At 39.3% G+C, this 14830-nt stretch overlaps 1 protein-coding gene across 1 annotated transcript in view; it reads left to right on the forward strand.

Annotated features, from left to right (window-relative positions):
- The window catches only part of Slc9c1 (solute carrier family 9 member C1), a 68563-nt gene that overhangs the window by 25364 nt on the left and 28369 nt on the right, over positions 1–14830 (forward strand). Inside the window, exons 14-17 of the mRNA XM_031364001.1 lie at positions 7790–7887; positions 9851–9970; positions 12541–12736; positions 14553–14738. Of these exons, the coding sequence (XP_031219861.1) occupies positions 7790–7887; positions 9851–9970; positions 12541–12736; positions 14553–14738 (600 nt within the window). The remainder of the gene's footprint in view (positions 1–7789; positions 7888–9850; positions 9971–12540; positions 12737–14552; positions 14739–14830) is intronic.

A 14830-nucleotide genomic window follows, 5' to 3' on the forward strand; every position in this document is an offset into this window, starting at 1 on the left:
TTATAGATATTATAAATTTATATATTACATGTACTATATATTACATGTATTACTCACATATAATGTACAATATGCAATATATGATACAATCATATCATATATCATATATATGTTTATATATATAACAGATATGACATGATATAAGATTATGTAAGATTATGTAAGATTACATAATCTTATATCATATGTCATATCTGTTATATATATAAAGATATTTATTTTGGAAATTTCACAGATGCAAATGGCAGCCTTCAGCTGTGTAAAACAGGTGGTTCCTTAATACTACCATCTCTGATTCTAATCCAGGTTCTTGCCACCTAATTCTCTAATAAATGCAGTTAGAGGCTATTGTGTTTGTATTCAAATGTCAGTTAAGGATTAGAGAAGCTCTGTAGTGAAGCCATGAACAAGATTCTAGGCAGTTGATTTTGGCCTAGTCTCAGCTTCCTCTCCAGGCCAGGATCATGAGCACATGCTATGAGTCAGCATCCACATTCATTCTCCATATGTGCAGGACAACTCGTGGTGTTCAACTATTGCAGCCACTCAGGATTCTAAGCCTTCTGCCGCCTTACCCTGCTTGGGAAATGGGCAGTCTATAAGCTTTGGGTTTTCTCTCTTCTGCAATAATCAAGGCGGACATGAGACATGTTCTCGAAAGCCCCCACTTACTCCAACCTAAGCGCTTTGAAGCATCAGTGCCATGTCCATAGCGAATGAATGACATGGCTGCCAGGTGCTGAATCCCCGCCTGCAGCCTTCACACTTGTCACACCAGATTAAGTGTAACTGTCTGCAGGGCAAGACTGCCCTGTCTCACAGTTAGGTGAGAAGGTGGGGAAGTGTTTGCAGTTGTTTTTGGTTTGGTTTTGTTGTTTCTTTTTTCCAGCTCTTTTTTTATTCGCTCTCTGAATGCTGATGCTCCAGGGAGCCCTGGCCCCTAAGGTAAATGGAGAAAAGACCAGGGCTTTTCCTTTTCCCTGAAAGGCTCTCTTAGCAGCTTCTAAAGCAAAGACGAGAAAGTGCCCCTTCTCAAATATATATGTCAGCAGAAAAGAGGGCAAAAATGTGGGTCAGAAGGAAACTGGAATAGGAGAGGCAGCAGACAGACCACAATTTCAAACAGAAGGGGATTTCGAAAAAAGGCAAGTAGGGCTGGTGGTGGCCTAACCCTGGATAATCAGGCCAGCCCTGCTTGCCTTCTTTTAGCTATAATGACTTACCATTTGCTTTGATTAGGAACTCAGAAAGGGGACTTTGAAATTAGTTTCTAACTCTGAAAAAAGAATGGAAACTGCAGTCCACGTATCGTTACAGGGCTCACAAAACTAAAATCACTTTTCTAGTCTTTCTGCCGAAGTCCCCAGATCGAAACATTCAGTGTAATAGAAAAATCTTTAAGCTAGAGTTTGAAAGCCACATTGTGGACAAATCAGCCCCTTGTACAGCTGTACAACCTAAATCTATCTGAATAGGCTAGGCACTCTCTTGCAATCAGGAGAGCAGACTCTTTTCATGCTGCTTTCCCAAATGCGCAGCTCAGCCTTCCCCATCACCTGAAGCACAGCCATCGACTTCCCTCTTAAATAAACGTCACCCTCAGACCGTCTGCCTCCTAGAAACCCACACCTCCACACTCATCTCATCTCTGCTGTGTGTCTCCTTGATGCCTTTACCCTGCTTACACGTGCACAGACACACTTTAGCCTGCCCATTGTTCACTCAACTTTGCCACATGGATTGGCTTCTCCAAGTGTGCTCACCACACAGGTTCTGCCATTGCTCTTCTGTCCCACAGCTACCCACCACATCTTTTACACGGTGTTATTAAATTGTATTTTATTCTTTTTTTATTTATTATTTTTTTTGTTTTTGGTTTTTTGAGACAGGGTTTTTCTGTATAGTCTTGGCTGTCCTGGAACTCACTCTGTAGACCAAGCTGGCCTCGAACTCAGAAATCCATCTGCCTCTGCCTCCCAAGTACTGGGATTAAAGGCATGTGCCGCCACCACCCGAAATTTTATTTTAAAAAATTCTATTGAAAGTAGATTTTTTTCATATAATGCATTCTTATTATAACTTCCCTCCCCCGACTCCCCACAGATCCACCCCCGTCTTCTCACCCCCAGGAGGAGATGAGATAGAAGGAAGGAGATACCTGTCCTTCCTATCTCTCTTTAAAAAAGAAGCAGATGTATAATAATAATAATAATAATAATAATAATAATAATAATAATAATAAATCAGAATAGGGCAAAACAAACAAAATAAAAGAGCCAAAGAAAAGCCTAAGAAACATATAAAAACAGAGTCACATTCTCACACAAAGAAAGCCCACAAAAGCACAAAACTGGTAAACATAGTATATAAGTAAAATGCCAGTAAGGTTAAAAATCAAACAAACAAACAAAGTGCATAGACGAAGCATTATGAGACAAAAATCCTCCCAGAATAGCACAAGGCTTGTTTTATGCTGGCCATCTAGTGCTGGGAGTGAGGCCTGCCCTTCCCCGTGGTTTGTATACCCAGTGAGGCTCTGCTGGAGAAAACTAATTTCTTCTTCTCAAGAGGTTATCAAATGGGGATAGCTTGTGGATTAGGGATGGGAGCCTGTGTCTACCTTCTGTCTCAGTGCTGGGACTTGATCTGGCTCAGACCTTCACAGGTCCCAGGCGTGCGGCCACGGTCTCCGGGACTTCTTATGTGCATCAGTCCCGCAGTATTTAGAAGGCCTTCTTTCCTCGGTTTGTTCCATCCCTAGTGACGCTTAGAATCTCTCCTTGTTTTCCCCACAGAGTTCCCTGGGCCCTGAAGGTAAAGATTTGATGGACACACCCCTGCTAGGACTGAGCATTCCAAGGTTTCTCACTGTGAAAGTTATCCTGCGGTGGGTCTTAGCCTATGTTCGCATCTACTTCAGAAGGAAGCTTCTCTGGTGATGGCTGGAGCAAGACACTGATCTATGGTCACTGGGGGTTATTTTGTGTGTAATTTCCTTTAGCACAGTGGTTCTCAACCTGTGGGTCAAGACCCCTTTGAGAATCAAATGACCCTTTCACAGGGATCGCATATCAGATATTTACATTACGATTTGTAACAGTAGCAAATTTAGAGTTTTGAAGTAGCAACAAAAATAATTTTATGGTTGGGGGGGTCACCACAACAAGAGGAACTGTGTTAAAGGGTCGCAGCATTAGGAAGGTTGAGAGCCACTGCTTTAGCAGAACAGTAGCACTTCGTTTTCCCTTAGGTCAGTGGCCTATCCAGTCTCAGATTTTTGGTCAACCAAGCAGTGCTAAGGTTGGGATCTATCGAGTGGAATGAGCCCTAAGTCTAAGAAGGTAGTGGTTGGTTACTCCCACAGCTGTGTGCCATGGTTGCACCAGCCTCTTTTGGGAGCAGGTCACCATCGTAGATCACATGGGTAGCATCTGCGATGGTGGTGAGCTTTCTGCTCTGTAGTGTGAAGAGTACCTCGTAGAAATGTGAACCCTAGGCAGGAGAAGTGAAGGCTCTAGATAGGAATTCTCTCTACTTCCCTGTGTTCAATGAGTTAACGTAAATGTCGTCTTTAGCTATAAAGATCAACCAATAGCACTGGCAGTAGGATGGGTTATTTGCAGATTTCCATGCTGCCCCATTTGGCCATCAACTCAATTAGATGTAACACATTCCAAGCACTGGAGGTTTCCTTTGGAAGAAAAAGATTTCTAGTTGGCGCTTTCTCTCCTGTGTTTCTTGATGATTCTGTTTAGATGCTTTTATATGTCTATATAACCTTCTACTGTATTAGCTTTCCTTACAATCCCTCAAATGACCCTTAGTCTTAGTTCTCCATCCCTCTAATTCCCCCTTCCCTACCTCATCCTCTATCTCCCCATTTGATCTTCCTGCTCATTGGTCAACCTCTCACCCAACCTCATCCATCCATAATTATCCAGGAAAGAAGGAAGGCTCTCCCTAGGAAGAAAAAATAGAATAAATTTTACTTTTAAATAAGAGTTCATTTTCCTTCCCAGGTACATCTAATAAAGTAGCAATATCCCAAAGATTGTGACTTATCAGTACATCTAATACTGTATGTTGATTACTGAATGGCCTAACATGAGGTGCAGAGTTGATTCTCAATACTTATTCACTTAAACCTCTCTGAACAATGGCTACGTTTAATAAGACAAAGCAGTCAGGCTATCGGAGCGTCTTAAGTCTGTTCCTGTCTAGGATTGCTCTTGCTGTTCTGTTCTCATTTCCCTGCATTCCCCTCCCTGGTGTCCTTCCTTCTTTTGTATGGAAATACACAATGGTTTGTTGTTGTTCTTTCTTCCAGTTAAGCTGACTTTAACCAGAATAGTTTTCTGGGCATGATGGCACATGCCTTTTGTCCAACACTGTGGATGTGAAAGCAAGCTAATCTCCCGGGGTTCCAGGCCAGCCTGGTTTACATAGTAAGACCCTGTTTCAAGACAAACAAGAAAAACCATGTCTAACTTTATCATAAAAACTGTGAATATCAATAATTACCTAGCTTCCAACTTCTAATTAAGAGCAACTTACCATAGATTAGTTTTTAATATATATTTTTTTGCCATTTTTCCTCTGATTTCATTTTTAAAGAAGAAAAATAGCATATGAAGCCCTGTACAAAGAGATGAGATCACGAAGATTAATTTAGCTCAGCAGTCCAAAAAATTTTATTTATTTTTTGTAATTTTCAATATTTAATTTTATATTTTCCCTAAAATAATTACAATAAAATAATTTTATTACAGAGCAAATAGTTGCTCTGTAAATAGCCAGCTTTTTACAAATATGCTTTCTTAAATACACATTCTTCAAAATGTTGATATTTTATTTGCCATTGATATTTTCAACATTTTCAACCATAAATATCTTTATAATTTATCTCCCAATGATTTAGTAGTTATGTGTGCCCAAGCTTTGACATTGCAAAATAATATGTTCATCTATAGATTTCATACTTGAGTACCATACAAACAAGTTACAAACAAATTACACACACACATACACACACACACACACACACACACACACACTCACACACACACATGCACCACCCTAATGTTCTAAATAAGTCTATTAGTTTGTGGTGGGTCATATTCATAGCAGCAGTAGCACACAGCTCAGTGTAGCCTATGGAGCAAGTTTGACATGACCTGATAGATCATGTTCCCAAAGTAGAAAAATAACTTGATAATTTAATTTTAAAAGGTTTCTTAGACCTAAAATACAAGAGATGCACCTAGTGAGTGACATGTTTATATGAAAACAGAGTAACGTATATTTTAATTGAAATTTATGAAATTAATTATAACTTTCCACTCAGATGTTTGTAGACTTATTTTTATTTCATTGGAGTTTAGAATGTTTTTAAGGCCATTATGTACGTCATTTACCATTTATTTTATTTCAAGAAAACAGCATTCCAGAGCCTCAAAAACAAATGCAGACCACTCTCCTAAGAGTCTTGTTTTTATTACTATTGTGTGTGACTCGGAATTGTATCTGTTTACCCTTTCCTCTCCCCAGGGGCAAAAGGAGACACTCAAGATGACTGCATGACCTCTGCAGTTCTTCTATGTATCTGTCCCTGGATTATATTTCCTCAAATGTCTGATTACTGTTATTATGCCCATTTTTTGATATTGTTCTGTGTTTTTGTTCAAAAAGAAATGTTCTTTTTTCCCAACAGGTTGCTCACTCTGCTCAGGTCATTCCGCACGGTTAGAGCCGATCTTCACCTTAGCTGTCTTTGCATGGTTCCTGTAACGTGGCCAATTTTATTTCTGTACTCAAAATTCTTAGGCTGGTAGTAGTAATAACTGGCCTCTTTCAGTCTTCAAAACTTTGTCATTCAGATCTCAACTACTTCTGGTTAATTGAAAGAGCATCAGTTCTACAGTTGTACATTAGAGAAGAAAGTACAGTGTAGCAAGAGTCTTACAGAATGGTGGTGTGTTGTAAGGCTGATGGAAACAATGCTTCAAATTCAGATTCGTCTGAGCTACTAACATTATCTTGCAAATGCTGCCTTTTGCACCTGTCAAACAAAGAGGGGACTAGATTTCTCATGAAGTGAAATCATATATAGACATATATAGACTAGTTAATTCAATAAGAGTTGCTTTCTACAATCAACTGTCTTCATTTTTCTGTTTAGTGAAAATGATCATTTAAAAATTTCCCATTTTTCTAGTCTCTAACCACTTTGCTGTTAACATTTCCAAGATTTAATGGTATCCATATTATTTTCCATTTTCTCAGTTCTTTTTCCCCACAAATTACTATTTTTAAGTTTAGAGATAATGAGAATATTATTTTAATTTTGCCCTTTTCCTGTATGTTAATGGTGTTTATGGGGAAGACTGCTGCTCTACTGAACTTGTGTTGCTATAGACACATCTTTACTACTGCTGGGAATTAAGCCTAGGGCCCTGGTGTGCGAGGCAAGTTCTCAACCTCAGAATGTCATCCCCAGCCCCAAGAGTAATTTTGTAACCCCTCAGCTTCCCCTCCTGTTTTCAGTTTTATCCAAAAATTTTTCTATATATAGGTCTTCAATTTTATAAGGAATTTCTCTCTATATATATCTTCACCTTTACTGGAAATTTCGTATACATACATCATCAATATTGTTAGAAATTTTTCTATATATGTCTTCAATTATATCAGAAATTTTTTCTATATGTTCATTCAATTTTATCAGAAATTTCTTCTATACACATCTTCAATTTTACCTCAAACTTCTATATAAGTCTTCAATATTATCTGATATTTTTTCTGTATATCTTCAATTTTATCAGAATTTTTATATAATTCTTCAATTTTATCAGAAATTTATTCTATATGTCTTCAATTTTATAAGAAATTTATATATGTCTTCAATTTTATCACAATTTTTTTCTATATGCATAATCAATTTCATCAGGAATTTTTTTCTACATGTCTTTAATTTTACCCAAATTTTTTCTATAATATTTGCCTTCATTTTATCTGAATTTTTCCATATATGTTTTCAAATTTATCATAAATTATTTTCACTATACCTTTTCAATTTTATCAGAATTTTTTTCTAGATATGTCTTCAATTTTTGTTGTTGTTGTTCATGGATTTCTCTTTCTAGTACCCTCCAAGAATAAAATTGCTGTGGTTTGTATACAAAACACCTGCTACAGATCCAGGAACCTTCCATTACACTCCATATCCGAGTTTAGAAATGTGTCCTATCCAGTGATTCTTAGCTGTGAGCGGCTCGCTTTTATTAGGTATAACACCCAGTGGAGATTCCCACAGCCTCATAGTCCCCGAAGACTAGTAGATCTCTCGTCAGTAAACAGCAAAATGGCGATTGTTTCGTCTAATAAACAGGAGGCAGCAGAGTTGGGCTATGAAATATTTGGGAAAATGGAATTAAATAAAGATGAGTCAAGATCGTTTTAATCCTTCGGGATCTCTAAACACCCTTAACAAGGAAGTTTCACAGTGGGGACAAAGCGTGAAACAACCCCAAAGTTATTTTTCATATAACTCTATTTCTTGGAAAACTGGTCAAAGACTAGCAGTTCCAGAGCTTCCAGTTGACTTATTCCACCCAAAGCTCGGGATCTATGCTGTGGCAACGTGGTGGCCTGAATGCTATAGAAAGATTCTTTCTGCAGCATTTAGGGACTTTGCCTTCTTTTTCATGCATTTTTTTTTTCTATGAAGGAGGGAATAAGCTGTCATTGTGTGCCCACAGCACATATTAACTTTAATCAACGCTTCTTTTAGGCGAGCTACCAACGACAGTACAGGAATGAGATTCTGTCCCAGAGTGCAGTGCAGGTGTTGGTGGGCGCAGCCGGAAGCTTTGGTGAGAAGAAGGGAGAGTAAGTATGTTGTCAGGAGAAGGCTTCTACCCTAAGCCACTCTGCGTGGGAGTTTTCGTGCTTGTGTGCTATAACCCCCTGTTCGTCTGGTATCATTTGCACAAACTACTCCCTGCTCTGCACACCACACTCGGTCTCCTCCTTAGCATGTCCCAAACTTGAGTCCTTTGGGCTGCTGTATTTTGGCAAGCATCTCCTGAAAGAAGATGCATCTTCTCTTTTCTTTCCTTTCCCGCCATGCAGAGCTAAACTGTAGCAAACTGTTTTTCCTTTTAGCCTCTCTGAACACTTGCATAGGGGCCAAGTGTCCCTTAGTCTCTGCAGATGGGTCTTCCCAGAACACGAATGTTAACACTTGGCACCGTCTTTGTAAGCTGGTACTGATCTCCTTAGATCTGTCATCTAAGCAAAGCTCCTGTGGTGGGGAGCAGCCTCAGGTCACTCTGGGTAGGGAAATGTACTATCTAATTGGTTTTAGGAGATCAGTTAAACTGCAATGAAGTTGACCAAGTGTCTACCCAAAGCCCAGCCATACCTCCCAAACCTACAACATCCCCTGAATGCTGAAGAAACTTAAATCCAGATAAAATGATGCCAAGGCCATTGCTAGATCCTGCTTTGACATGTACTCTTGGCTCACCACCCCATAAAGAAGCCTGGGCTTTGGTGCCCATACGTCCTAAATGTGATGTACCGACCTTGTGTCCATTTTCATGTGGTAGCCCAGACAGTAAAGAGAAAAGCTGTATATCAGAAGAGGATTGTGGCTCATCCATAGCACAAGGCATGCACAGCACATGTAAATACTCGTGGCAGTCCAAGCACAGACTTCTCCCAAGAGCACAAGAGTTTTCATTTTCAGCCAATCTGTGCAAATCATTACAACACTTTATGTGTCAAGGAAGAAAGATAAAGCATGGGTTATTTAAAAATTGGGTTTCATAACATATATTTAAATATACCCATGTATGACACAAGAGTCTCCATTTGTTCTCCAAATCCATGCCTTTCAAATGGGTGGATGGCCTCTGTAGAATTGAAGGAGCGGGGCAAATGTATCTTTTTGGAACAATACAATGCTCTCTGTTGAGAAGAGAGATATACAGAGCACAGTGGAAGCTTTGAAATGACTGAGTGAATGTCCACTCTAAAAATCTTCATCACTATGTTGGCCTGGTGAGAGGCAGAGTGAGAAAAATAAAACATCAGAGGGGCAGGGGAGCCTTGATCTCTTACCTTTAAATGAAGCAGTTAAGGTAGAAGCAGCCCTTGCCCAGAGGGCTGACAGCAAACTAACACAGAGAGAGGGTAAAAATAAGTTCCTTATAAAATCAAGAGTGCTGGCTAAGTAAGACCAAGACACCACTTACAGATCAGAGCTACTCCAAAACAAAAATTAAAAGAAATGTATAAGCAGCTTCCGGTAAGTGCTACCAAAATGCTTTTGAGTCCTTTGTGACATCGACCTCTTCAAGTTAACATGCCTGCCTTCTTGTAGTCACTTAAATACAACCATTCTCCTTGAAGGGAAACATGTGAGGTGGCCTAGATGCTTTATGTACTGAGTGATCCCAGCCTGACGTAGCCATTTCACCCCTATAAACAAGCGTGCTGCCGAGGTCATTTCTTCATTGCTGAAGCAGATTGTGGCATCTACAATGAAAACCTAGATGTCAACTATTTGAACCATGGTTGCTTTGAAGACATCTGGTACTCGTAATCCTCAATAATCTGAACTCTCTTTAATAAGTTGTTTCTCACAACCTGACTTCACGGAGATGTACCTACAATTCAAGCCATGCTATGAGACGTCCTGTTCAGTCATTATTACACAAAATAGTCCTCCCACATTCTGATGGTACTACAATGGGCTTATCTCAAAATATTTAAAATACATTTAATGATTCTCTCTCTCTCTCTGTCTCTTTCTCTCTCACTCTCCTTCTCTCTCTCTCTTTCTCAGATATATGAGTCCTGAGAATATAAAGAATTATTCAGAAAGCAAAAAGCTCCTCTCCTTTCTTAGAAAATTACTACTCAACTGGGTGTATAATACTAAAAAAGATAAAGGGGTTCCATCAAGGTGAGCAATCCTGAAATCAGAAATGTGATGGTAACTTTAGTTTCGTTTTAAATTATTATCTAAATAGCTTGTGAACCATTTTGAAGTATTTATAATTTAATTTCTTACACACATACAAAAAATACTTAAGAGAAGGGGAAATGTAAGAGTGACATTTTTCTTGTATTTTGGAGACTGGGGTGTTTTGTATTTTTAAGGTGCTGTGTATGCTAGGCAAACATTCTAGTACTGTGCTAAGTGCTCTCTTTTTAATTACCATGTCAATCAGACATAACAATGTATTTCTTGTGACATTTTCATACACATAATATTCACTCCTGTTGCCCACTCCAACTCTTCTAAAGTAACTACTCTCCTATGTTCATGTCTTTGTGTGTGTGTGTGTGTGTGTGTTTATGTGTGTTTATGTATATGTGTATGTTAGGTGTATATGTGCATGTAGGTGTGTCTTTGTGTGTGTGACCAAAAATAAGTTTCCTTAGGGTTGTTTTCTTAGTTGGTATTTCTATTGCTTTAATGAAACTCCATGATCAAAACCAACTTGAGGAAGAAAGGGTTCATTTCATCTTACAGCTTGTAGTACATCATCCAGGAAAATCAGGGCAGAGACTCAAGGTAGGAATGTGGAGGCAGAAATTGATTCTGAGGCCAAGGAGGAGTGTACCTTGCTCTGCCTGCTTTTTTATACACCTCCGTTTCACCTACCTGCCCAGGAGTGACACCACTCACATTGGGCTGGGTCCTTCCACATCCATCAATCAACAATCAATGCACCACACATTGTCCACAGGCCAATTATGGTAGGAGCATTTTATCAATTAAGATTTCTCCTTCCCAGAGGACACTAGCTAGCTTGTGTCAAATTGACAGGAAACTAGCTGGCGCAGTTGTTTGCTAGAGCCAGAGTGGAAATTCATTCACAGGTACATGAGTAAGAATTTGTTTACAGGAATACTTGCACCTAGCCTTTTTTTTTTTTAAGGTTTCAGCTCAATCAGAGGAAGAAAAGATAATTCTTTCAGGCCCCTGTGCAAGAGGAGGGAGAAAAAAGGAAAAAAGATGTTATTCCCCCAAAATGGCCCAATGATGGGCTAATCTCATCCAGTGAGACTTATATTTATTTTATTTACTTATATTTCTGGATGAAGTGGGTATTTAAAAAGATCCAAGGATATAGCTGGGAAAGGGGGTATCTGGAAAAACAACAGGCCTGCCTTGTCAATGTCAATACATTCTCAGTTCTGTCTGCAATCCTTCTCCATTTTTTCTTTTCAATCTGGAAATGCCCAATCCAAGTATGAGGCAGGAGAGCCTGGTTCTTACAGGAGCTGTGAAAGGAGAAAGATTTCAAGGGTTTGTGGCGGGGGTCTGCACAGTAGCTAGAAAGCCTTGTGATCTACTACTTACAAGTCGTGACCAATCTGAAGAAGTGTTTCTCTTGTTCTCCCATCGACTCTTAGCTGCATATGTATCCACAGGAAAGAGGTGACCTTATACTCCAGACATTACAGCATGTTGACTTCTTCATAGCCTTAGTCATCTTAGTCTTCTGCAGACCTTATGCAGTGGCAGCTGATGTGAGTTCAGGGGTACAGCAGCTGTTAGACCTGAAGTCAGTCTTCTACACTCCTCTTTCCACTATCTCTGACCCTTCTCCCATGATATCCCCTTAGCCTCACAAAGGGTGATGTAGATGCTCCCTTAGGACTGAACATTTAACAGTCATCTATTCTCTGTAAAATTGCCAAAGGGAGTTTCTCCTACTACAGCTGACAGCAGTAGCAGCCATCTATGGACATAAACATGGCTCTTTAGTAGGTTTGGGTGGGTATGTCATGTTCACTTTGCACAATGATAGTGATAGTTTCCCCACTAGGGCCTACTACCTCCCCATCCACAGGCTTTTTGACCAGGTTGACAATTCCAGACATAAATTCCCTCATCCAATCAGAAAGCAATTGGTTGGCCCCCAAACAGCCTCACCACTGGTGCACTGGTTGGTTCATCTTATCTGGTCAGTCCAGACAACATTGTTTCACACAGTTTTCACAGCTGAGCAAGACTGGTCATGACATCTTTTTTTTCTCAGAAGCTCCATGCCACCTTCTAAAACTATGAGAGCTAGCAACTTGGCAGGAAGGAAACTCTTGATTTCTCTATATCTCATGACCAAGGCATTTGTGTCAAGCAGTGTTGGTAGGCAACCAGTGGCAGTAGCAAGTGTATGTATTTTTTTTCCTGGGGTGGGGTTGGGGGACACTTCAGGGACATTCCTGAAGAACATTAGTTCATAGGGAAGTATCCTGCCCTTGGCACAGGCATTTTCATTTAAAAACTTCTAGGAACAACTTTATCCTCCCACACAAGGTATTTCCATTGAAATTCAGTTAGCTTACCAATCATCATATTTGATCAAGAATGCAGACACCTAACTAGTGAGGTTACAGCCTAAAATTCAGCAGAGTTCCCTGGCTCCAGTTAAGTAGGAATAGAACTGACCAAATAAGAAAAAGGAATTCATATGATTTTTTTTTAGATTAAAATTGTGTCTTCCCTTTTTATTTTTTCAGATACATGTTTTTTCATGCATGCCATAAAATAGTCTTCACAAATGAATTTGAGTATACTGGATACCTTGTGGTATTTATGAGCATATATCCTATGATAATCTGTTGGATTTCCCGACTAAAAGACATCTATGAAAATGAGATAAAATGTGCTAACTACTATTTTCTTGCCTTTTATATTCTAGAAGCTCTACTTAAGGTAATCTAAAATTTGTGCATATAAAAGTGTCATGGGGCTGGGCAGTGGTGGCACACACCTTTAATCCCAGCACTTGGGAGGCAGAGGCAGGTGGATTTCTGGGTTTGAGGCCAGCCTGGTCTACACAGTGAGTTCCAGGACAGCCAGGGCTACACAGAGAAACCCTGTCTTGAAAAAACAAAACAAAGCAAACAAAAAAATAACAAAAAGTGTCATAGGAGACAAGGAAATTCCCTGACCCCATTTGAACATTAGTTGGAGTTTTCTAAGAGAGTATTTTGAAATTCTGTCTCTTCTCAAAGCACACAAACTTTTTATTTATTTATTTATTTATATAACTATACTGTAGCTGTCATTAGATACACCAGAAGAGGGTGTTGGACCCCATTACAGATGGTTGTGAGTCACCATGTGGTTGCTAGGAATTGAACTCAGGACCTCTGGAAGTGCAGTCAGTGTTCTTAGTCCTGAGCCATCTCTCCAGCCCACACAAACTTAATTTTTAAAAGTAATATTGACAGTGACAGTAGAAAATATGGATGCTTTAGGCACTGAGCCTGTATTTGCCAAAATAAAAATTTAAATAATATAGGTCAAAGAGATGCAGAGTGGGTTTAAACTGTATTGATCATGTTCTTTTAACATATTTTTCATGCAACATTTATCTTATTCTTTACCCTCCCTGAACTCCTCCCAGATTCTAGTTACCTCCTCTTTCTCTCTTTTCCTCTCTCTCTCTCTCTTTCTCTCTCTCTCCCTCTCTCTCTCTTTCTGAAAATCAGACAAAAACTTAATAATACAAAAAAACAAAACAAAACAAAACAAAGAGCACACAAAACCCACAGAGTATGTTTTGCGTTCACTAGCTACTCTAAGACAGGAAAGCATGGTTTGAAAACATAATGTACAAAAAGATTTTCTGAAATGGACATATTTGAGCATATACCACATGTGATGCTAGCTTTAAAGTGTAATGAAGTAAAAAAAATTGGAGCACTTGACAAGGCAGTTTTGATAAAATATTTACATTTACCTAAGTTTTCAAGTTATTAAAAATGACTTATTTTACATCATCACAAAACAAAATTGAGAGAAGAAAAGACATCCTAACACCAACTTAACCTTTAAATCTGATAAACTCTAGGCTGTTTGAATCACAATATATATGATTTCCTTACTGCTTAGCATCACACATTTGATATAATTAATATAAACAGAAACCCTGGGATTCTTGTGGCATTTAGGGCTGTTTGAAATTTAAGGAACCTTGATACAGGATAATTTTATATGACTTTGTCTTGCCTTCCAACTGCTGACCATTGAAAACTCCAGTGCCATTTGATAAATCTACCCTTCGTCTACACCCGAGCTGTATCATTAAGCCTACATCAGTAGACTTGACAGTTTTCCTTCACTAGTGGGTGATGTCCTGAGTGTCCTCTGCTCGCTTGCCTGCAGGTGGTATTACTGATAGTATTTCTGACATACTGCGTCCCAGGAAGGTTAGGGAAAAGATAACTGGTAATGTTTCCCTTTCAGGGAGTTAAGCAATGGTTCCTTAGCTATGTTTAAGGAGCAGGCCACTGAGAGTTTGAATACACTCAACGATAACACAAATTGTTTGTTGGTGGTTATTGTTGTTGTTGTTGTTGTTGTTTTGGCTGGGGAAATGTGTCAAGGACAGTGGGACTTGGGGTGGACAGAGAAGGACTGGGAAGTGAATATGATAGGACTGTACCCCAAAGAGTCAATCAAAATATGTTGGAGGGAAGAAAAGCAGAAAACATGACAGTGTAATTTCTTTTCATATCAACAGATGGCAGCAATGAGGAAGGAATTTTTTTCACACACCTGGCTCCTGTTTGAGCTCGGGATTACCTTAGTCGGTATCCTAGATATAATACTTATCGAAACAGACTCCATTAGTTACAATTTTGACTTAACTGAGACTGTGGTCTTCATGAACGTGGTTCGACTCCTTCGTATACTGCGCATCTTGAAGGTAAGGAGTAAGGAAGGACACATGGCTTCGGCTTCTTCTGTCAGCTTGGAGTCAGGGAGTGTCAGTTAAAACCAGCTCAACAAGTTCAGGGA

This window comes from Mastomys coucha, unplaced genomic scaffold (genome assembly GCF_008632895.1).
Source record: "Mastomys coucha isolate ucsf_1 unplaced genomic scaffold, UCSF_Mcou_1 pScaffold12, whole genome shotgun sequence".
Taxonomy (NCBI): Eukaryota; Metazoa; Chordata; class Mammalia; order Rodentia; family Muridae; genus Mastomys; species Mastomys coucha.